At 40.1% G+C, this 24,883-nt stretch overlaps 2 protein-coding genes across 3 annotated transcripts in view; one reads left to right on the top strand and one right to left on the bottom strand.

Moving 5' to 3' along the window:
• Positions 1-1,064: 1,064 nt before the first annotated feature.
• CUNH4orf46 (chromosome unknown C4orf46 homolog) lies at positions 1,065-4,536 on the bottom strand. Its single transcript, XM_052731308.1, has 2 exons — positions 4,204-4,536; positions 1,065-2,625 (listed from the first exon to the last, which is right to left on the bottom strand). Exons 1-2 carry the CDS (start codon positions 4,378-4,380, stop codon positions 2,470-2,472), a joined length of 333 nt encoding a protein of 110 aa, XP_052587268.1. The 5' UTR covers positions 4,381-4,536; the 3' UTR covers positions 1,065-2,469.
• A 173-nt stretch (positions 4,537-4,709) lies between these two features.
• Etfdh (electron transfer flavoprotein dehydrogenase) overlaps positions 4,710-24,883 on the top strand; it is a 28,296-nt gene continuing 8,122 nt past the window's right edge. Inside the window, exons 1-8 of one of the 2 annotated variants that reach the window (XM_052731304.1) lie at positions 4,710-4,791; positions 12,281-12,421; positions 13,203-13,432; positions 15,792-15,873; positions 16,296-16,414; positions 18,113-18,190; positions 21,757-21,903; positions 24,116-24,256. In XM_052731304.1, the coding sequence (XP_052587264.1) occupies positions 13,211-13,432; positions 15,792-15,873; positions 16,296-16,414; positions 18,113-18,190; positions 21,757-21,903; positions 24,116-24,256 (789 nt within the window). In that variant the 5' untranslated portion in view covers positions 4,710-4,791; positions 12,281-12,421; positions 13,203-13,210. Of the gene's footprint in view, positions 4,792-4,835; positions 5,074-12,280; positions 12,422-13,202; positions 13,433-15,791; positions 15,874-16,295; positions 16,415-18,112; positions 18,191-21,756; positions 21,904-24,115; positions 24,257-24,883 lie in introns of those variants that run through there. The other variant, XM_052731303.1, reaches the window with a different exon arrangement.

Here is a 24,883-nt window from a genome sequence, read left to right as displayed (position 1 = left end):
ATGCGTTTCTAGAAAATAATGTTCCAAAATTCTAACACAGTGCCTGATACATGGCTCACTTCCCATCAATGAGAATACTAAAACTTCCTCTGAAGTGTGTAATGAGCTACTCGCCAAGTCAAAAAGTATCTTAGGTCTTTAAGAAAATGATTCTCCTCAAGCTTCCTCACAAAATAAAGCCAAAAAAATACAAGGAAGGGGATAATTTTTAACCCCAGCACTTGGGAAGTAGAGGCAAGGTAGGAATTCAAGGTCACTTTTGGCTATTATTTTAAGACCTTGTCTCAAAAAACAAAATACCTGTAAGTATGATATCTTAGTTAGGGTTTATATTGCTGTAATGTAACACCATGACTAAAAAGCAAGCTTAGGAGGTAAGTGTTTATTTGGTTTACACTTCCATATCACTGTTCATCATCGAAGGAAGTCAGGACAGGAACTCAAACAGACAGAAACCTGATGCAGATGCCATGGAGGGGTGCTGCTCACTGGCTTGCTCAGCCTGCTCTCTTACAGAACCCAGGACCACCAGCCCAGGGATGACACCACCCACAGTGTGCTAGGTCCTCCCCTCATCAATTGCTAATTCAGAAAATGCCTTACAACTGGATCTTACAGAGGCATTTTCTCAATGGAGGTTCCCTCCTTTCAGGTTGACATAAGACTAGCCAGAATATGAAAAATATAAAAACATACATTGAGGGTCTAAGGAGTGCTTACTTAGCACACACAAGGCCCTGGGCTCAGTCCTCAGCATGATTTGGGGTAGCAGGGAATACAAATGCACCATTATTTAAAACCATATAATCACAAATTAACAAACAAATGACCACTTCTACGGCAGTGGCTATGGAGAGAAACAAGGGGATGGGGTAAGAGGTAGCAAAGCAAAGTTCCAGGGAGTCTAACATTTGAGGGGGGACCGCTAACTGAAAAAGATAAAAAATAATAAAATGTAAACATTAACTCTGCATAGTAGGAATACACGGGAATTATTTAAATGATTCACCTTTTCTGTATGGTTGATCTCATACAGTCTTAAATAATGACCAAAGAAACAGGAATTGACTGGTAATACATTTATTTTTATACATTTTTAAATTGCAATTTTCAGAATATATACGTATTTCTCTCATTTGGGAATAAGCATCTCTTTGGTACATAAATCACATCATACTTGTGTGATCTTAAAAAAATCTTTAACTATGACTATGTCAAAACTAGTCTTTGCCCATCCGTTTGTCCCCTATCACAGCTCCACTGTGAGACTTCACAGAGTTCTGTTCACATCAACATATCTACACAGACATCACATCAAAGATACTTAAAGGTCGAGTGTATCAAGGTAGTACATGGCTTGACAATAGATGGCACAAATTACATAAAATACAGTACAGGTCAACTAGAACTCTAACAATAAGGTCAACTGATAGGAAACCCATTGAAACAGTTAAATGTGACACACTGGAAACTAACTTTAGAGTAATGTAAATAACTGCAAAGCTCCAATACTAGCATACAGCCATAAATTTGGTAAGGCATTTCAAAGATAGCAATCAGACATATAGAACACTACCAATAAGAGGTACTAACTATGGAAGCAGCTTACTATAAAAATAAATAGACAAAAGTAAATATTTTATACAAGTTTTCATTCTGTGAAGTAAAAGCTTTTTAAAAATGGGATCACAGAACAGAAAAAATATTTTTTAAAAGTCATCATCAAAATTCAAAACCCTGTACTGGGTATGGTGTTGCACACCAGTAGTCAGTCCTGCCATCGAAGAGGCTAAGACGGAAACCTGGGATTCACAGCGAGACTTTCTCAAGACAGAAAAAAAACCAAATTCCCATAAAAAATAGAATATTTTTTTTCCTTCAAGTCAATGAAGTTTAGATTCATACAGTTTTCTTAGAGAAACAATTAGTCTTCATCCTAGAAAACAGGAAGCAAAGGTAGCTTCTCATTACGCTCATCAAGTCTTATCCACAGGCACTGAGCCTTGTGTGATACGGCTTCGGGGACTGAGCTAAGAAGTAAATAGAGCGCCATCACTGGTTTCAAAGTAGGTGTCCTGTGGAGTTGGATCCACCACCTGAAGTCTCCATCAAGGGCCTTAAGGGGATGAACCAAGCTCAACTCCAAACTCAGCACTTCTGGCATCTTCTTGAACAACAAATAATGATCTGGTTGCACTAAGGCACTGCTATAATCAATTATTGACTGATGGAATTAGCTTTCATAAAGGAGTCTACAAAAGTTTAGAGAGCAGAAAGTACTCAAGGTAAACACTGTGGTAACAGAGCAATTAAACAAACAAAAACCCTTCAGTATTCTGCTTTCTCAAAAGTCAAGAATACCAGAAAAATTTCATTCTCAGTATAAATGTCTGGAGACAGGCAGCCCCATAAACGCGGCCCATGTGCAAATATCTCACGTGTGAGTCATTAACCGACCACATCTGCAAGTCAGTTGTCGGGTTTCAAGGAATCATAGCCTTCTTTCAGGAGGTCCCGCCACGTTTTCAGGAACCGTGCATTTTCCGTACACTTCAGGGCAAGTTCTTCCACCTGAGCTGATACAGCAGATGTGGCTTCAAGAAGTTTAGTTAATGAAAATGCCGCCTGCAATTTAAAGAAGGAACAGTCAAAGGGTTGTGGTACTTAGGGAAGAACCCAGGGCTCCACCACTGAGCTACACCCCGAACCCCACATAGGCTTATTTTTTAAATTCTCATCTAACTTCATAGTCTAAAACTAGCTTAAAACCTCCAATCAAATGACCACTTATTTTTCTAAAAAACAAAAACGAATTTTCAAATGCAAATACTGCTTCTTTCTTGGACCCAAAGCCTCAGAGCACAGTAGGCACACAGCTCTACCCCTGAGCTACGTTCACAGCCTCTTTTTTTTTTTAATTATGTAACTTGAGGAAACATATCTGCCACAAAAATACTCGTTACGCATGACACATGACAAGTCGTTATTTTTAACGGAAAACACACCCAACTCTCATGCACTTCACCAAGGCAACCTGGAAAGCCCTTGACTAAAAGCGACAGAACCATCTAAAGGACTTCCTCATAAACCACTCTTGATGATAACAAGAGTAACAAAAGCACTGTTCGCTATTTTTACCTGTGAACACTTTTTTTTTTGGACTACAAAAAAAAATTATGTGAAATCCAAAGAACTGATACTCTGAACTGACAGAACATCTAAAATCAGTCTCTCTCTCTCTCTCTCTCTCTCTCTCTCTCTCTCTCTCTCTCTCTCTCTCTCTCTCTCTCTCTCTCTCTCTCACACACACACACACACACACACACACACACACACACACACACACACACACACAGAGCTATGAAAAACTCACTTTTAAATCAAATGTTTTTTCCACCAAAGATATGAAACAGCACTTTTTTGGGTATGACATCGGTACTTAGTCTACACATTTATTTGTAACCAGTATTGTTTTGGAAAAAAATAAAAATAAACCCTGGACCAGCACTTCAGTCATCTCTTTAAAAAAAAAAAAAAAAAAAAAAAAAAAAAAAAAAAAAAACCTGCAAACAAACAAAAACCGTGTCGCTCAGTTCCCGGTTTCCAATCTTCACAGGGCTGGCATTCCACGGTGCTCTCCCAGGAAGGTGACCCGCTACATACTTCACTCTGCTCTTTCTCTCAAGAGTCCCTAGAAAGTGAAAACTGACACCCTCCAACCCCCTCAGTGGTACGTGTGCTGAGGTCAGATGGTGATTTCTGGGAATTCGAGCTTGAACAAAAAGTTGGCAAAATTTTTGCATTGCAGGAATCAGTGAAGCGTCCTGTCTAATCCATCAGTGAAACCAATGATCTCCGCGGCCGGCTAGGTTTAGCCCGGGTCTACTCAAGTCCAACAGAGAACAAGTCCGCGACACACAATGGCATCACCAGCTGGCCCTGGGCTGGTGGCCAACGAGAAGAGCAAGCTCAAGTCCCTCGGAAAGTACCAATGGGCAGGAGGCTCTGGCCCAAAGTACTCTGAGAGATGCGAGTAGGCGGAGAGCGGATCCCGGTTGCGGTGCTGCGGGTGATCGCAGCAAGGGGCGAAGCGGGGAAAGGTGCGGGCAGAGAGAGCAGAGGCTAGCCCTCCACTCCCTGGCCCAGCATCGCAGGCCGGAGCACCCTAGTTGCAAGCAGCGACCCGGACCCGGGGACACTCACGTCTCCGATCTGCAGCTCCACTTGCTCCAGGGGGTCCACCGTTGGGTCGTGGCTTCGGCTCGGACTCCGCCAGCCCAAACTCACTGGCATGCTGAGGGACGATGAAGAGGCGCCCGAAGACGGAGACGAGGGAGGCGGCGGCGGCGGCGAAGCCCGAAACTCCTCAGGGTCAGCCATGGGGCTGGGCCGGGGGACGCCAGACAGACCAAGCAACCGAACGCACACACCAACTGCCTTTCAACAGCTCGCGCCCAAAGCCCACAGGCTCCGCCTCCTCCCACACGGGGTCCCGCCCCATCTTCTCGTAGGTCTCCGCCCCGGACCGCAAGGACTTTTCATTTTTCCAGACAGCCAATCAGATGTCAGTCAAGCCAGTCGTCACCCCGTTCCTGCGCACATCTCGGGTGGGCACGGAGCACGCTGGAGCTGGACACTACAACTCCCAGAATGCCGAACGAGTCGTCCCGGCTCTGCTCTCAATGCGCATGCGCCTAGCGGGGGCGGGGCTTGGGGAGGCCTCTTCCGCACACTCGGTTCCTGGATGAGGAGGATGGCTGGGAAATGGAGTCTTCTGCCTTTCTCTTGCTGGTACGTGACTCAGAAGCCTTATTGGCCGTCGCCTCCTCTGTGGCGCCGGCGCAAAGCAGAAGAGGGGCGGGCACGCCGCGAAGCAAGGGCGGTCGACACAGCCTAGAAGGCTGACTTCAAAGGGGCAATCGGGGCTTCTTGGCAGGCGATGGCGCCCCCCGTGGCCTAGAAGTTCAACGCTCTCGGCAAGCCATAGACAGGCCTTTCTCCGCTGTGTCTTTGTCAAGTCTCCCGGCTACTCTTTGAACATGTTGGTGCGGCTAGCCAAGCTGTCCTGCCCTGGTGAGAAAGAACTCCCGGTGGGGACAGATGGAGCAAGGTGGCTAAGTTGGGGCACAGTAGACTGGGCCACACCTGGGGTAACTGCAGGCACCTCTCTCCTTATCTGTTTTCTTAGGCTAAACTAGGGCACGGGTCAGTGCTGCCAGCGCCTGTTGGTGGACCCTGGCTTCCCCGTCCTTGAAGTTGCCCCACTTGGCGGAATTAACATCTAGGTGAAAGGTCATGAGCGGAGGAAAATTGTCAACACTGCCCCCTCGATGGAGTCTTCCCAAATCCCGATCCTAATCTTTATCCCAAGGCTCAGGTATTATCTGCTGCCTTATCAGGATTGGGACGGAAAGAAAAACTTGTGTGGGATTTCTCCTTGGCTCTGACCTGGCTTTCATCTTCGTAGCCATTCTAGTTCATGAAGTCTGAGTTGTCATAACGTGTTAAGTCATGTGCTGCCCGGGTCACCAATTATGTCTGAAGCCGCAAATTTTTCTGCATTATTCTTAGTTAAATCCAGACGCTTCTGTGAGGGGTGCTTCTTCAAGCAGCTGGATGATATTTTTAAATTTTTACTTGAAAACAACCCCTAATTCAAACAGAAGTTTAGAGGATCTTGAATTCTGTTGTAACTGGCTTAATATAAATCTTTACTGAATTAAGATTTGGCTGTGGAATTTTTTTTTTTTTTTTTGGTTTTTCGAGACAGGGTTTCTCTGTATAGCTTTGCGCCTTTCCTGGGACTCACTTGGTAGCCCAGGCTGGCCTCGAACTCACAGAGATCCGCCTGGCTCTGCCTCCCGAGTGCTGGGATTAAAGGCGTGCGCCACCACCGCCCGGCTGGCTGTGGAATTTTTAAACAAGTATACATGTTGTAAATCCAAACCAAGCATCTATTACACACAGGATATGTTCTGTTTGGGGGACCATCAATGTATCAGATGCTGTCTTCTTTACAGCCTAATTCAGATGCAATCTGTCTTGAGTCCGGTCGGTGACTTTTCTTTGGATGCTAATTTGTTACATTGTCATAATTCAGTGTTAGCACTAGTGACGACAACAAAGTGGACATGAGTGTGTAATGTGTATGGCTAATCGTTGTTCAGTGGACTCTTGTGACTTTGCTTCTCTACCATAACTCATTCTCTCTGCCTAAATGTTCAGATGCCTCATGAGAGACACCAGGCTTGTTTTAGCAAAGGAGTAAAGGTTATGCCTTTTTTAAATTCCCTGGTGGAAATCAGAGGTCACGGTTCAAACTGTTCTCAAGCAAATTAGTAGCTGTACAAACAATAGAATAAAAGTTTGTCATATTCCACTCATTAGTTTTCAGAAGCAAATGATAACTTGTGTATGCTAAACTACAGTGTATAATAGTCTTTGTAAATGATGACAGTATGTTTGAGCTCAAACTGAATTTGTATTTAATATTTATAGGTATCTTTTTCAAGATTTAGAATAAGTAAAGACTTAATCTTGTTCTTAATAAAGTATTCCCAATATAATTTTTTATGCTTTTTATTTATTTATTTTGGTTTTTCGAGACAGCTTTTCTCTGTGTAGCCCTGACTGCCTGCAACTGTCTCTGTAGATGGGACTGGCCTCAAACTAACAGAGATCAACCTGCCTCTGCTTCCCAAGTGCTAGGATTTAAGGCATGTGCCACCACCACCCAGCAATATTGTAATTTTTAGTGTGCATTACAAGTAAAGAAAATTTGTTTCCCTACCACTTTGAAATTGTCAAAAGCAAATGTATAGTACTTACAAGGTACTAGACTTCTACTCCAAATGCTTTTTCCCACTTCATCATAACATTTATTGTCTTGATGCCAGGTATTACTTTAAAAACTATTTTGTTAAAAAAAAATATTAACCATGCAATTGGTGCTATAAAATAAAATTAGTTTATATCAGGTTGACTTTGTTTAAACATGCCTTCTGTTTAATTAAAAGAAAAGAAAAATTTACCATAGCCTCAGTTTCCATGACTTCAGAGATAATTTCAAATCAATTACTAGTCTCAGAGTTTGACAGGTATTAGAAGGGATTATGTGAATTTCTGTTTGTCTGCTGTAAATAGTGATTGTAGCTACTTACATATCTCAGAAAGTTATGAGGGATAAGATATGATAGCTTTGTTTTGTTTGGAATGGGTTCTCCTGTATCACAGGTTGGTTATGATCTCATTATGTAGCCGAGGATGATTTTGAATTGCTGATCCTCCCAGTGTGCATCACCACCCTGGGCTTATGTGGTACTGGGGATTCAACTAGGCAAGCACTGTATCAACTGAGCCACATTCCCAAATCCCCAACCAAGACATAGCATTAAAATGGAAAGTTCTTTTTTTTTTTTTTTTTTTTTTTTTGGTTTTTCGAGACAGGGTTTCTCTGTGTAGCTTTGCGCCTTTCCTGGGACTCACTTGGTAGCCCAGGCTGGCCTCGAACTCACAGAGATCCGCCTGGCTCTGCCTCCCGAGTGCTGGGATTAAAGGCGTGTGCCACCACTGCCCGGCAAAATGGAAAGTTCTTAACTATTCATTGTGTCCTAGAAAGTATAAACTATATAGTCAAAATGAAATTCTTTGTCTTTGCTATTTACTTTTTACAGTCCATATGTAAAGGTTTCTTCATTTGCTTATGCTTCATAAGACACAGTTCAAGTTAGAAAAGGCCATAATTTGCTGGATGTTGGTGGTGCACGCCTTTAATCCCAGCACTCGGGAGGCAGAGGCAGGTGGATCTCTGTGAATTCGAGGCCAGCCTGGGCTACAGAGTGAGTTCCAGAAAAGGCTCCAAAGCTACACAGAGAAACCCTGTCTCAAAAAAACCAAAAAGAAAAGAAAAGAAAAGAAAAGGCCAGAATGTAGCTGGAGTTATCTCCAGTCCTGCCCGGGCCTGCAGCTGCTCATAACCAAATAAACACATGAAGACTTACATTACTTATAAACTGTATGGCCATGGCAGGCTTCTTGTTATCTAGTTCTTATATCTTAAATTAACCCATTTTTATTGATCTATAAGTTGCCACATGGCTTGTGGCTTACCGGTACTTTTACATCTCATTTCCTCTGTGTCTGGCTGACAACTCAGCCTTCCTGTTCCCAGCATTCTCCTCTCTGTTTATCCCACCTATACTACACTTCCTGCCTGGCTACTGGCCAATCAGCATTTTATTTATCAATCAATCAGAGCAACACATTCACAGCATACAGAAAGACATCCCCAGCACTTCCCCTTTTCTTTTTTTCAAAAAGAAAGGTTTTAACTTTAACATAGTAAAATTACATATAACAAAATAATAATCAGGCAAGAATTACAGTTACAATATCTAGTCTGTTTATAATATCTAGTCTATTTGTATTTGGCAAAATTAGAAAAGATATCCTATCTATCCTATATTTGTGAGTCTAAGGTTTCATATCTAACTTATCTTTTATCATAACTAAGGAAATTATAACTATCTAGTCGTCAACTACATCAAAGACCTCAGAAGGATATAATATTACCTGAGAAATGGGAGAAGGAAACAAGCAACTTTTGGGAGTCTTGCGACAGTAGACAGAGATAGCTGGCAGCCTGGACAGTCATCCAAAGTTCCTCTGTAAAGTTGGGGCATCTCTCTTCAACCCACAGGCCTAGAGTCTCTCAGTCACTTCTCTCTATGTCCTGTAGAATGTCTGGCAGTTTCCTCTGAGAAGCAGGAACCTGAAGGACTATTTCACCTTGAAAAGTTCAGTGGTCACCTTCCTATGGGTCCTGTATGTTCAGTCGATCAAGCAGTCCAGGCAAGAACAGTTTCTTGCCCATGGCTATTTTTGCCAAGAAGAAGATAAACTCCATATAGAGTGTCTTCGATGCCCATCCTCCTCTCTGAAGTAAATCAGTGCTGCCAGGAACAGACATGTCTCACTGTCCAGAAAGTTTAAAATTTTAAAACATTTTAAATGCCATATTTTGTAGGTCTTTGAAGTGTTTGAAGATTACCTACCTAATTGAATTATATCTATGTATACCTAGAAAACTTAACATGACTAAAAGTTTGACTATCATAGAAGACTAATTATTAATCTGTGTTTTTTAATTATCCATTACAATTTTAAATGAGTTGCACAATCATAATACCTTAAATAAGAGTAGAAATATACATACAGTATAACAAAATTGACTTTAAATTTGTAATAAACTAAAATCTATAGCAATTTAAAACATTTACACAAATTGTTGCTCTATAATAGTAGATTTATTAATCTACCCTTTTAACCTATCTATACTATCCCCCTTTCTTCTTTAGAAAGAGATCGAATTTATAATCAACCTTTTCTTTTAGCAATATGCTTGGATTTAGAGAAGGAGTGAGCCAATTCCATCTCCAAAGCCAGCTTGGTATATTTGGGAATTTGGGTGTAGCTTCTCATACTACTTCCTGCTGAATGAAGGTGCTGTATTCTTATGGGGACATAAAGAAAATTTAGTAGTCCCTGAGGCTGTATTGTCTGAGCCAGTTGCCTTGAAACCATTCTGGATGTTGGATCATCTGGGCCATGGTGTCATTGGAGACCTTTCAGGGGGTCTTGGCTGGTCAGACCTGATGTATCTTAACCTGGAACAAATCCATAGCCTCTTGCTTTCTGTGGAAACAAAAACAGAGCCTCCTTTCCAAAGCAGCATATCCTTAGATCCAAATTTTGAAATCAAGATACTTTTAAAATATACATATTGGTTTAACTGAGCAGCCCTTACAATCAAATGTCTTTCTACAGTTAAAAATCCCAAAGACAACACAATCCAGATTCTCTGTGTAATATTCATCTTTACATGGCTTATTTTTTATACTGCCTTTACTGTCTCTTTAAAAGCTTTATTTTAAAAACTATTTCTTTATATTACTGTCTGTATTCATTCTTTTCTCTTTCAAGCCTATGTACATTTTTACACATAATGTAAACCATTTAAAGTCTTGTTCCATCTGAATCTGTCTTATTTTGAATCTGTTGCTTTAAAATGCAGCATTTCCACCCACCTCAGCTTCCCAACATGGCGGTGGTACATTTACTGCCAGCTCTGGGTCTGGGAGCCATGTGTACCATCAACTATCAGAAGCAGTGGGTCTATGCTTTTATCAAAACAACATGTAGCCCAGAAACCTCTTTTTTTTTTCAGTCTGTACTAGCAAAGGCTAAATCCACCACACAGTGTAATGTGCGGCTTGCATATGCCTCATTCCCACCATGTTGTAGATCAAGCCTGCATGCCACAAACCCACCATAGAGTAGCTCAAGCACGCAGGCTGTGGCTAACTTGAGAGAGACAACTATGAAGCTGTTTTTAGCTCCATTTTAGAATCTTCTTTCTCAGGTTTTAGGTGGAAACTCTTGCCCCACGTTCTGGCACCATTTGTAGCTGGAGTTATCTCCAGTCCTGCCCGGGCCTGCAGCCTCTCAAACCCAAATAAACACATGGAGACTTACATTACTTATAAACTGTATGGCCATGGCAGGCTTCTTGTTATCTAGTTCTTATATCTTAAATTAACCCATTTTTATTAATCCATAAGTTGCCACATGGCTTGTGGCTTACCGGTACTTTTACATCTCACTTCTTCTGTGTCTGGCTGGCAAGTCCTGACTCAGCCTTCCTGTTCCCAGCATTCTCCTCTCTGTTTATCCCACCTATACTACACTTCCTGCCTGGCTACTGGCCAATCAGCCTTTTATTTATCAATCAATCAGAGCAACACATTCACAGCATACAGAAAGACATCCCCAGCACCAGAATTTATTATTAAACAGAAGTCCATATATATATATATATATATATATATATATATATATATATATATATATATCCATTGAAATTGTTGTTAGGAAGGACCCAATCCATTTAACAAACAGGTATTGTTTGATTTTATTTTTTGAAACAGTCTTTCTGTGTAGCCATAGCTGGACTGGAACTCTGTAGAACTGCTGGCCTGATAGTCACAGAGATCCACCTGCCTCTGCCTCTGCCTCTGCCTCCAAATACTGGGATTAACGACATGTGCCACCATGCCCATCTGAATAGTTGTAGCTCTTATATTTCAGTCTTTAATCTACTTTTCGTTATCACTATATTCTTTCTTTAAATTTTTATTTTGAACTTTATTTAAGATTTCAGATGAGTTGTAGAGCAAATATAGAGTTCCCATGTGCCTTTTCTCAAGCTTAACATCTTACATAATCATGGTGACTATCAAGACTAAGAAATTAACATTGATGAAATGTTATTACACAATAAGGTTACTGAGATTACCATTTTCTGGTCCAGGATCTAGTTCTTGTTGCTCTTAGTTAGCATACCTTCATCTATTTTAATAAGACAGTTCCTCTGCTTTTCTTTCATGACCTTGATGCTTTTAATGTGTATTTGTCAAGCATTTTATTGAATGCCTCGCAATCTAAATTTGCTTGGTGGTTTCTCATGATATCCTGACTAGACTGAGGTGTAAGGATTTTTGAGGGCATGTACCACACAGGTAAAGAATCTTTCTCATTACATCATAACAATGGCATGTGATATCTGTGTGTTGCTAGTAATATTTAAATGATATTTGATCACTTAATCCAAATTATATTTACTATGCTTTTCTACTATAAAGTTTGGGGTTTTTTTTCTCTTTTAATCTTCTACTTATTAGAAACTAGTCAAGTACAGCCCACACTCAAAAGGGGAAGAATCAAAAAATTATGGGTAGAGGCAAAGGCAGGTGGCTCTCTGTAGTTCCAACCCAGCATTGTCTACATAACAAGTTCCATGCCAGCATGGGCTATATAATGAGACCATGTCTCAACACACACACACACACACACACACACACACACACACACACACACACCCCAAACAAAACAAAACACCACATTGATTGAGTGGATATCACTTTGACATAAAGAATATGGTATGCATTTTTTCAATTGTTTTTCTGTTTTTGTGCCATTTGATGAGTAACCATCTCCCCTGTGTGTATTCAGTCTCTGTATTCATTTTATTATTCTAACTTGTTCTAAAAGATTTGAAAATATTGCATCATGACCACAAGCTAGCTGTATAATCATCTAAAAAAGATCATGATCCATTTCCATTTGTGCCATTCATTAAGAACAGTTGTTCTGTTGAGAGACTTTTCATTCTATGACAGATGAAAACTAATCTTCAAAGATATTGTTCATAATTTTTATGCAGTGTACCAGTGCTTTCATGCCTTAAAAATTAAGAAAAAGTGCCTACCTCTGTGTGCTACAAGATGGTCTTCAACTTCTGTGGTACCTCAAATTACTACCCACTATACTGTTCATCCCCGGGAAAAAGACAAAAGATGGGAAGGTATGTAATAACGTTCATAAGATTCTTGAGGCTTTCCAAGATACTTTGTATTATCTTGTTGGTATGAATATTTTATTTTCCATGATAATTTAAAAGCATTCAAGATATCTCACAGCTTTATCAAATGTGTCACATAGTACTGTTTAGATAAGTAAAAAAATTGTTGTTGTTGTTGTTATTGTTAATTTGTTTCTTTCTTAGAATAGGGCTTCATGTAGGCCTGGCTTTGAGCTCCTGATTCTCCTGCTCTTACCTAAGTACTGAAATTATGAGTGGGCACCACAATGCCTTATAAGTTTATTTTTTTAAATAAAGCTTTTTTTTTAATGTGCATTGGTGTTTTGCCATGGGTGTCCAGTCCCCTGGAACTGGAGTTACAGACAGTTGTGAGCTGCCATGTGGGTGCTGGAAATTGAACCCGGATCCTCTAGAAGAGCAATCAGTGCTCTTAACCGCTGAGCCATCTCTCCAGCTCATAAATTTATAATAATGGATTTCAAAGCCAAAAATTGGTTTATGGGAACCAAAATAAGATACACAATGAAATAGAACCTAAGAGAACTTGAAACTCATCAAATGATATATTTACTATAATTATTATGCATAGCCCAGAAAGAATATCTATAAATTATACTCTGAAGTATAGTGAGCACACTAAAATACATATTAAAGTATCCTAAACCAGCATATGACTCGTGTTTATCAAGTCATATTAATTGTTCTTTATTTTTTAAAGAATTTAAAAAGCATTGTTCTTTATTTTTAACGTGTTTCCTCCCAGGAGTGAATATGGAGAGATTTGCAGAAGAAGCAGATGTGGTAATAGTTGGCGCCGGCCCTGCCGGGCTCTCTGCAGCTATTCGTCTAAAGCAGCTGGCTGCTGAACATGGGAAGGACATCCGTGTGTGTCTGGTGGAGAAAGCTGCTCAGATAGGAGCTCACACGCTCTCAGGGGCTTGCCTTGATCCAGCCGCTTTTAAAGAGCTCTTCCCAGACTGGAAGGAGAAGGGGGTAGGACAAGCTGATTCTTACACAGGTTTAACCTTTGCTGTTCTACTTTTACATCAGTGGCATAAAGAAAGCCTTTTCATGTAAGCCTCAATCATTAGGCATTGAATATATATACTCTTGGATATTTTAATTTTAAAAGGTTCAGTGGTATAACATGGACAAACCCTGGGTTCAGTCTCCAGCACCACACACAAATGAACAAAAACTGGAAAGCTAGGTAGAGTTGACTACTCTTGTACTCTTACCACGGAGGAAGGAGAAGCAGGAGGTTGATGAACTCAAGGCCAGCCTGGTTACATAGCAAGACCCAATCCAAAATAAAAAAGAAGTAACAAAATTGTAACTTGAGGTAGTAACTCATATTTGTATACAATTTTTATGTATTATTTATTTTATTATTTTGTGTGTATGAGAGGTTTGCTTGCATATATGCATGTGTACCGCTTGTGAGCCTGGGGCCTGTGAAGGTCAAAGAGGGCTTCAGATCCCCAGGAACTGGAGTTACGGACAGTTGAGAGCTGCCGTGTGGATGCTGGGAATCAAATCCAGGTCTTCTGGAAGAGCAGCCAGTGCTCTTAACCTCTGAGCCAACTCTCCAGCCCTTAATTCCTATTTTTATATAATGCCGTCTACATGTTCTATTTATATACTGGACTTATGAAAAGCCATGATCTTGAGTATTCTTTTGAGCATTTTACCTAATAAAATACACACTTGGTTTTTTAAATTTGTTCCTAATAAAGTATTATGTAGACTTTTCTGGGATAATGCAGTATCTAAAGCCAAAAAGGAAGTCTAATTTTCTTTCTTTTTTTTAATTTTTTTTTTTTTAGATTTGTAATTTTATGTGTATGAGTATTTGCCTGCATGTAAGTGTGTGCACCTTGAATATGCCTGATGCCACTAGAGGTTAGAAGAGGGCATTGGATCCTCTTGGAACTGGAGTTACAGATAGCTGTGGGTGCTAGGAATTGAACTCAGGTCTTCTGTAAGAGCAACAAGTGCTCTTAACCACTGAGCCAACTCTCCAGCACCTGACAATCTAATTTTCTAAAGAAATAATTAATGTGGTCTCCTCTAATCTCAACAGAAAAAGCTACAGGTATGATATACAGGGGACTCAATGTTAGGTTTCATTGCTCTCAAAATTAGTTTGAAATTTGTTAAAATCTTACATTCAACTTTTGTTCTGTAGGATGCATCATATATATCCTACCTCCAAAGTTAGAATATTTGTGAATACTTTTTTTACTTTATGCACATTGGTGTTTGGCCTGCATGTATGTCTGTGTGAGGGTATTAGATCCCCTGGAACTGGAGTTATAGACAGTTGTGAGCTGCTGTGTAGGTACTGGGAATTGAACCTGGGGCCTCTTAACCACTGAGCCATCTCTCCAGCCCTGTGAATACTCTTAATAAAGGTCAAATAAGTGTATAAATGTCATTTATAATCATTCTTTATGGAATAAACTAAAGTCTAAACTTTCCTTTGTGCTCTCCTTCCCAAAATAGCATGCCTTTTTTAACACAAAAACACTTTAAAGGAACAGCTATCATTAAATTGGTACGTCAGTACTAATGTCAAAGCCCTTTATTGCCTTGACACCCTCCTCTCTCTCTCTCTCTCTCTCTCTCTCTCTCTCTCTCTCTCTCTCTCTCTCTCTCTCTCACACACACACACACACACACACACACACACACACACACACACACACACGGTGTCAATGGGTTGTCATTACATACATGTTGTCTTTATCACCCAAAAGGATAACTTTTCTAATTTTTTTTTCGGCAAGGCAGGCAATTTCAGCTTGGAGCCAGGCACCTAGGCTGTACTCCCACAGAGACAGGGAAACATGATGTGCACAGTTCAAACATGTCTCCAGAGCTTCTAGACAAGAGGTTTCTAGGACAAAACTACCAAGACGTATGGGCTAGCTTTTACGATTTCCATCTCAAGGCTAGAGAGAACACTTCAGAGCACTGATTGCTTTTCCAGAGGATCAAAGTTCAATTTCCAGCACCCATGTGACAGCTTATAACTGTCCATAACTCCAGTTCCAGGCGATCCAACGCCACCTTCTGGCCTCTGTGGGCTCTAGGCACACAAATGGTACACAGCCATACATACAGGCAAAACACCCATACACATTTAAAAAAAAAAAAAAAAATTCTATCTGTTTCAAACAGGCATAAAAAAAGATTTAGTTACAAGGTTTCCAAAGAAAGACTGAAAGAAAAGTGAAGAGGAAAAGAGGAGTTCCTTTTCCCTTCTCTCTTTAAGAAGATTTTTAAAATGTATATTCAGCCCTACAAATATAACTGAAAACATTTCCTTCCTGTTTTCATTTGTTCCTAGGCTCCACTTAACACTCCTGTAACGGAAGACAGATTCGCAATTTTAACAGAGAAACATAGAATTCCTGTGCCAATTCTTCCAGGTAGAGTATGGCATAGTCAAGAGAGCATGGACTTGCACAGCTCAGAGAAGCTGCATTTCAGTCGAGAAATGCCCTCCTTTGCAAACAAGAAAACTGAAGCCCCAGGATGTGAAGGACTTGCCCAAAGATACCTAGCTAATGAGAAAGCCAGACTAGGATGCAGTCCTTCTGTCTTCTAGTCTAGAAGAGCCTTGTAAGCCAGCCAGGAATTTTTAATTCTAGGCTTTAATATTGATTTTATTTTAATAAACTGGAACTTTCAATCAAACCTTTTTTATTTAATAACATGTCATTGTGGCTATAAAGATAATGTGTATATTTATGCAGCAGTACACACTGGTTAGATATTTTTAATTAAGTATATTATTATTTAGCTGCCATAGCAATAAAATGTCAGATTTTAATTACATAAATATTTGCAGGTCTTCCAATGAACAATCATGGCAATTACATTGTACGCCTAGGACATCTAGTGAGCTGGATGGGGGAACAGGCAGAGGCTCTTGGAGTTGAAGTGTACCCTGGATATGCTGCTGCTGAGGTCTGTATAGTTTTGTTTTTTAACAGTTATAGGAAACAATCTCTTTTTATTTCAAAAATAAACCAATAATTTTATGGAAGTAAATTGTTCTGTAAAAAAAAAATTATAGGATTTTAGAATTTCAGGACTGGAGAAAATAACTAAAATGTTTTAATCTAAAGAGGAATTGAATTTCATATATTGCCCCCATCGTGTGATTGACACCATAGGGAGAGGGTAATTCCCTCCGTGTGGGAATTACCTGCTCTGTGCTTTACAGAGTAAGTCTGTGCCTCCTCCACGGGCGTCCTTCTTGCTGTTGTCTGCTCTCTTCGCCTTTGCTCCCCAGGAGCTGTGTGTTTCCCAGGCTACGTGTTCTCATTTCTTTCAACCATCACGCTGTGTCATTCGATTGCCCTCAGTGTTGTTGCCCTCTAATGAACACATTCCTTTCCGTCCCTTCTTAATACCTACGGTAATATAGATATGTTAATATTTATATGTATATATATTAATATCTATAATGAATAAACTAGTTCAAGTCTTGTGTAGATTATTCTTCATTCTGGAAACTTCTTCTGCTAATTCTCACAAAGCAATAGTTTTTGGCAACCATTTCAAACTGTTGACCCCTATAAATAAAATTTGAAAACCCAGAAGAATCTCTCTAACTTGTCAAAAATGATTTAAATCACTTCAATATTGAATGAGCATTAAACCAAGAACACCGCTATTGTCACAGGCTGAGAAAGCTTTTAAACAGCCAGGCAGCCGGGCATGATGGCGCACGCCTTTAATCCCAGCACTCAGGAGACAGAGACAAGCGGATCTCTGTGAGTTCGAGGCCAGCCTGGTCTGTATAGCAAGTTTCAGGCTAGCCAGGGCTACATAATGAGACCCTGTCTCGAAAACAGAAAGGAGATGGCTGGAAAGAGGATGGCTCAGTGGTTAAATGCACTGGCTGCTTCTCCATAGGATCCAGGTGTAGTTCCCAGCACCTACATGCCAGCACACACAACTGTCTGTAACTTTAGTCCAGGAGACCTGCCACCCTCTTCTGACCTCTGAAGGCACAGCGTACACATAGTGCACAGAGAAGAGTGAGGGGCAAGGAGCAATTCTTTTGTTTTTAGTGTCAGAGAAAATGCCAGTTTTTTACAAATCAAAGCAAAGTTTCCCCAGCCCATACATACGCATTTGGCCTTTAGACCTCAGTGTGGGATTTTGCATTGCTTCTTGTTAAATGTTCTCGACTGGGCTCCATGTCAGTCACAGGTGGGTGATTTATGGAGTACTTGAGATCTCCTTTTTGTGTGCTACTTATGGCCTCTAACACGGCTTCTCTTGCCCTTCTGCACTGCGTTCCTGATCCTCTTACTGGGTTTTATTGTTTGCCTTAGTGCTCTGAGCCAGCCTCAGTTCCCTTCCTACGGCCTTCTCCACTGCTATTCACTCTTAGATCTCTACCCATTGCTTCCCTACGGTGTCGTGAGATTCCAGGGTGCATTTTATACTTGGCTATCCAAAGAGCATTTCCTCTACCGGAAACAGAAATGAAGGGGTCGGGAATAGTGCAGTTTCTTATCTTTACAGTTAGGCTTTTTATTTCCCTCACCCTCTTCTTGCTTCACAAATAAACTGCAGTCACCATCATTTCAAATTATGTCACAGTTGGTATGAATGCTGAGGAAATAATAAATTTGCTTTTATCATTTTCAGGTCCTTTATCATGAAGATGGTAGTGTAAAAGGAATTGCCACTAATGATGTGGGAATACAAAAGGATGGTGCACCAAAGGTATACCTTTTATAGTTACGTGCTTAAAAAGAAGCAGGGGGAAAGGAGAGATTGCTCTGCAGTTAGGAGCATTGGCTGCTCTTCCAGAGGACACGGGTTCAATTCCTAGCACCCACATGACAGTTCACATCTGTCTGTAACTCCAGTTCCAAGGCTTCTGACACCCTCACACAGACATACATGCAGGCAGAACACCAATGCACATAAAATCAAAATAAAATTCAAAAGAAGTGGCAGGCATGGTGGCGCATCGGCAGTCCCAGGACTTGAGAGGCTTAGGCTGAAGGTCAAGACCAGCCTAAGCCACATACCAGACCTTTTCTCAAAAAACAAACAAACAAAACCAACCAACTCAAACTCAGTATTTAGGTTTTCCCATAAACTACACAATATGTGGGTTTTGGAATATAATTAATAATAGTGGTGTTTTTCACAGTTGATAAAAAAAAAAAAAACAGAAGCAAGCCAGGCGGCAGTGGCGCACGCCCTTAATCCCAGCACTCAGGAGACAGAGCCAAGTGGATCTCTGTGAGTTCGAGGCCAGCCTGATCTACAGAGCGATATCCAGGACAGGCACCAAAACCACACAAAGAAACCCTATCTCGAAAAACTAAAAGAAAAGAGAAAAAAAAACTTCATAAAAGATAAAACATGAGTCATGGTCATATAAAACAGCCGTGAAAGACTCAGGCAGTTGTTCAAGCCAGTACAGTCATCTGCATTGGCAAACCTACAGTTTCGTTCCTGTGGACAAGAATCATTTACTCTATTAGCAACAGGAATCTTTTGGGAAATGTAAAACTGGTTGCCTTCCTCTCATTCAAAATGTCAGCTGACAGAGTACACATGGACTCGTATTATCTGCAGCTAGTATGTAGAGCACATAGTACAAAACCCAAAGACTCACTAATGAGATTAATAATTAAACTACAGATTTAAACAGGCATATCTAGAGCCAGGCACAACAACTGTACCTGTAATCCTAGCATTAGAGAAGCTGAGGCAGAAGGATGGCTGTGAGTTTGAGACCAGCCTGGCCTATAGATAAGACCCTGTTTAAAAAAAAAAAAAGATTGAAAAAGCGTATTTTGTGGATAGGTTTTTGTTGCTGTTTTGTTTTGTTGGATTTTTTGTTTGTTTGTTTGCTTGCTTTCTTGCTTGTTTTGGTTTGATTTGAATTTTTCTTTGTTTTTTTAATTTTTAAAAAATTGAGGGGGATGCTGCAGAGAGAGAAGCAGATATGGAAAGACTGGGAGGTGAGAAGAATTTGAGTGCGAGATGTAAAATTCACAAAGAATCAATAAATAATGTTAATTAAAAATAACTTTAAAAAAGAAAAAAAAAGAATATTTTGTGTAAGCCTAGATTGAAGCTGAAAAGAATTACAGAGCTCTCGAGTGTAAGGTTCATTTTCTATCATAAGAATAAATACAGATTCCTGTCTTGGTACATTGTCTGTGTTTATTACCTAGTCTCCTAACTCCATGCTCGGTTTCTTGAGGACAGAAGTAGTAGGTGGCTACCCTAGTGCTGGGTGACTGTTGGCTCGTTGGTATTTAGCTCCTTTCTGCCTTTCTTGAACAAGATTAGGAATCTAGTCTACTCCAGCATGTCTTCCTGCTTAGAGAGCAAGTGGCAGAGACATGCAAGCCATGCCATGCTGTTTCCTGTGCGATTCTTTCCTATATATTATGACAATTCAATTATGAATTCATTAGAAATTTACATGTAACAAGTAATAAGTGATATTACAACATCACAACAAAGGCAGCACAGATCCTAGTTTTCTAATATTTCATTTTTGTTCTCGTTCAAAATTCCTCAGGTTCTATGCTTTGTATTTATAAAAAAATGTATTTTATATCTCCATAAATATAACGCATAAAAGAAGCCAGGCGTGGTAGCACATACCTGTAGTCAGATGAATAAGCTCAAAACCAGCCTGGTCAACACAGTGAAAACCAGTGAAAGGAAAAAGCCTACAGCACCATCGAGGAATGCAATGGGCTCTCCTGCCCCACTTTTGCCGGGAGAAAAGCAGGGGTGGTTTCTGCTGCTGTTCCACTCGCGTTTGAACCTGCTGAAACAGCTCCAGTTTGTCATGGTGTCAGCTTTGCCTTCTCTTACTTGACCTTCTAGTCTGTGCATATCTGTGTAGATGACAGATGTGACACAAACGAGCACTCCTCCAGAAAAAAAGAAATTACCGACCCACGTGACAGATGTCCCATTTCTCTGAGTGCACTAAGGTAGTCCTGGGGTCATTCTTACAGTTTAGACGGAATAACTCATTGGCTGGAGTTCACAGCCAGTGTGGGCTTCACAACAAGACATAAAAAAACCAAAACTTGCCGGGCGGTGGTGGCGCACGCCTTTAATCCCAGCACTCGGGAGGCAGAGCCAGGCGGATCTCTGTGAGTTCGAGGCCAGCCTGGGCTACCAAGTGAGTTCCAGGAAAGGCGCAAAGCTACACAGAGAAACCCTGTCTCGAAAAACCAAAAAAAAAAAAAAAGAATATAGGCCGGGCGGTGGTGGCGCACGCCTTTAATCCCAGCACTCGGGAGGCAGAGCCAGGCGGATCTCTGTGAGTTCGAGGCCAGCCTGGTCTCCAAAGCGAGTTCCAGGAAAGGCGCAAAGCTACACAGAGAAACCCTGTCTCGAAAAACCAAAAAAAAAACAAAAAAAAACAAAACTTAATGTAATCTATCTGACCACTAAAAAAGAATGCTTCATTTGTGGTACTTTAGGTAAATTATATCTAATGTATAAACAATTACGAAACATTACCTTGGTATAAACCTATTAATTATATGGATATATCTGTATACATACATGCAAGCAAACTCCTAAGTAGAAAAACATCAAGAAAGATACATTTTTATAAGGGACTGCCTTAAGTATTGTTCTTAAGTATCTGCCATTTGCTAGATGTAAATGCAAAAAGAAACAAGTCTCTCATTGTAGCCTGCTTTTGTTTTGTGATGAGACAGTCTCTTCAGTGTGGTCTAAGCTGATCTCAAATTCACAATCCTGCCTTGGTCTCTTGAGGAAGAATGCACCATGCCTAGCTTTTATATACATTTATACCATACATACATACATACATGCATACATACATACATACGATTATCTTTTTAGTGGGAGAAGACATTTGTTTTACAATACTATATGTTGAACAATAAGGAAAAAGTTAAAGTAAACAAAGCAAGTAGCTGAGGGATGTGTTGAATACACTCTACTTGTGCTTAAAAGGATGTACCTAGATTCTGTATAGTCTTTAGTTCATTTTTTTCATGATTCACAAGAAACCTATTTTTTCTTCTAATGGTAAATGGAAACTCAGGAATATATGGAGACAAGAAGGCCTTTTCATTTGTACAGAAGCTTTGAGCATAAGCATACTTTGCTTTTCTGGAATGAAGACATAGAATTTAGATTCTACTTATAAGAGTTCTGATAGTTTTCTTTCTAGTATATAGATCTTCTATGTCTTGTGTACCTACATTATTATTTAACTTACTTTAAGGTATCAAATATTGTTACTTTAACATGGTTTTGCTTTTCAGACAACATTTGAGAGGGGACTAGAACTACATGCCAAAGTCACAGTCTTTGCAGAGGGTTGCCATGGACACCTAGCCAAGCAGCTTTATAAGAAGTTTGATTTGAGGGCCAGCTGTGATCCCCAGACTTACGGAATTGGTTTGAAGGAGGTATCCTGGTTTGTTTGTACAATTTTAATTTTAAGTAATGGAATTTAATTTGTATTATCATGTAGTTTATAATACTGACTGAATTTAACACTTAAAGTTTCTCATTAACTTAAAATGTTCTTTATAACTAAAACTGGAATATTTTCTGAGGTGCAAGAAAATGTGACAGGTCAAATGATTGCCTAAATTGTGTATACAGTAAGACTTAAACTTGCAAATATTTGAATCTTAGTATTTTTCATAGCCTGCCCTTCTAGGGCTGTCTCATGTGCTGCTTTGTAGAATGGCCACATCCTACAAAGAGTTATTTATTCAGAATTGTAATGTAAAAATATTTCATTAAATGCATTCAGACATTGTATATTGATCTATAATTTAGTAAGGTTAAATGTATATTTTCTTTTTTTTTTCTAATAAATGAAGGTTTATTTGGAGCACAGTTAAAAAAATTCAACCCTCTTATTCTCATGAGAAGAATAAATAAATTAAGGGATAGGTAGGTCGCGGGGTCTGGGGAAGGTGTATCGCAGTCCAGCGGTGTTCTCTGGAGCTCTGCTTGGTCCACCTCTCCAGTCCAGGGTCCCGGAACCGAGCCCCAGCCCGCCAATCCAGCTCTCTAGTCTCCAGGCACCTCCCTTGGCCCCGCCTTGTAGGCGTGACAGTTGCTGAAGTCTCAATGGGGGTTGGAACTTCCAGATCAAAGCTGGAATGGCTACCCACTACATCTCCCCCTTTTTGTCTAAATAAGAAAGTTCTAACCTAATACAAGACTATATACAAAGGAATGGTTATCAAATATTGTCCAGGAATAATGAGGGATAATGACCTAGATAAGATGGAACTACAACCAATGCAAACAATATCAAGCAAGAAACACATACTAAAATCCAGAGAACTATAGAGTATATTTTCTTAATTTATTCTATAGTCTATTAACCCTCTAAATTTGTTTATTTTACAATGCTATGAATTAAACTCAGGGCCCTTAATAACATTCTACTGCTGAGCTACATCCCAAGCTAGTTTAAGAATTTTAAGACATCGGCTGGAGAGATGGCTCAGCAGTTAAGAGCACTAGCTGTTCTTCCAGGGGTCCTGAGTTCAATTCCCAGCAACCACATGGTGGCTCACAACCATCTGTAATGAGATCTGGCGCCCTCTTCTGGCATGCAGGCAGAGCACTGTGTACATAATAAATAAATAAGTAAATCTTTAAAAAAGAATTTTAAGACAGGCATGGTGGTATAGATCTGTACTCTTAGTACTTGGGAGGATGGGCCAGAAGGATTGAAAAGCCAAGGCCAGCCTCAGCTATATAGCAAGGCTCAGTCTAAGTAAGTAAAAATAGAGAGAGAGAGAGAGAGAGAGAGAGAGAATATGAATGTGTGTGTGTGTGTGTGTGTGTGTGTGTGTGTGTGTGTGTGTGTGTGTTCAAACAAGGTCTCACTATATAGCTTGGCCTGGCCTGGAACTAGCTATGTAGACCAATAGACCAGGGTGGTCTTGAATTCACAGAAATCTGGGATTAAAGGCTTGTACCACAATGCCCAACATATATATATAATTTTTTTAAGGGGCTAGGGCTATCATAGAGGGCTTGCCTAACCATGTGTGAGGCCATGAGTTCAATCTCCAGCACTTAAAAAATAAATAACTTCGCCAGGCAGTGGTGGCGCACGCCTTTAATCCCAGCACTCGAGAGGCAGAGCCAGGCGAATCTCTGTGAGTTTGAGGCCAGCCTGGTCTACAGAGCGAGCTCCAGGACAGGAACCAAAGCTACACAGAGAAATCCTGTCTCGAAAAACCCAAAAATAAATAAATAAAGATAAAGTAATAAACAACTTCATTATTTTGTGAATAAGTTTGCAGTGAACAGTGATTTTACTGTACGATGACTGAGTGGGAAAGGTAAAGGAACAGATCGAATTGTGCTGCTCTACTTATGTTTCCCTTCTCCCCCAACAGTGAACATGCTCAAGCAGACAGTACTCCAGAAATTTATTTTTCAGTGGTCTTTTCTGTAATCCCACAAAAGAAATTCTTAGAGGTTCTAATGTCTTGAAGGGTTCATAACTTTTATGACTCATTTCTTTATCCTGGTTTAACATGTAATCATTTGACTATAATTTTCCTTGATGTACAAAATAATTTTTTTGCAGCTTCCATTTGTAATTAATACTGTAAAACTTCTTGGGCTTGTTTTTGTTTTTAGTTATGGATTATTGATGAAAAGAAATGGAAACCTGGGAGAGTAGATCACACTGTTGGTTGGCCCTTGGACAGACATACTTATGGAGGCTCTTTCCTTTATCATTTAAATGAAGGTGAACCTCTAGTAGCTGTTGGTTTTGTGGTAAGTTATCTCCCCATTGCAAAAGATTTTGCCAGAATTATACAGTGATTTGTGTGAAAACAGGGTTTTAAACCTGGAGAATACTTTTCCATTAGAAAGCTAACTTTTGAATTTATCTGAATGTAGAATGTCTATGACTACTATAGACATTCATCAACTTACTTAGCTAAAATACTAGTGGCTACCACACTCTGGGCACTGTTCTAGAAGCTTTGTAGAGATTGGTCAGTACATTTTATAGCCATCCTGTGCTATGAAACATAACCTTATTGTGCCAGTGAGAAAACTGAAATCTGAGTAAATTAACCAAGTCTATCCAAAGGCCACAGTAATGACTACAAGGCAACTTTTATAAAAGAAAGCATTTAATTGGGGATTTGCTTACAGTTTCAGAGGGCTAGTCCACGATCAATGGTGCTGGAGCAGTAGCTGAGTTTTACATTCTGATCTGAAGCCAAAGAGAGAGATTGGGCCTAGTCTGGGCTTTTAACTACACCAAGCCCATTCCCAGGGACACACCTCCTCCAGCAAGGCCACACATCCTAACCCGTCCAAACAGTTCAACTAACTGGAGAGCCAAGCATTCAAATATATGAATCTCTGAGGGTCATTCTCATTCAAACCACC

This window comes from Peromyscus californicus, unplaced genomic scaffold (genome assembly GCF_007827085.1).
Source record: "Peromyscus californicus insignis strain IS unplaced genomic scaffold, ASM782708v3 Scaffold_9__1_contigs__length_137607984, whole genome shotgun sequence".
Taxonomy (NCBI): Eukaryota; Metazoa; Chordata; class Mammalia; order Rodentia; family Cricetidae; genus Peromyscus; species Peromyscus californicus.
Note: the sequence above shows the minus strand (reverse complement) of the source record. Positions and strands in the feature narration are given on the sequence as shown.

Coding starts and splice junctions, on each gene's coding strand:
- CUNH4orf46 (XM_052731308.1), bottom strand. CDS start 4,380: ATGGCTGACCCTGAGGAGTTTCGGGCTTCGCCGCCGCCGCCGCCTCCC. Junction 2,626..4,203: donor TGGAGCTGCAGATCGGAGAC/GTGAGTGTCCCC, acceptor TTTAAATTGCAG/GCGGCATTTTCATTAACTAA.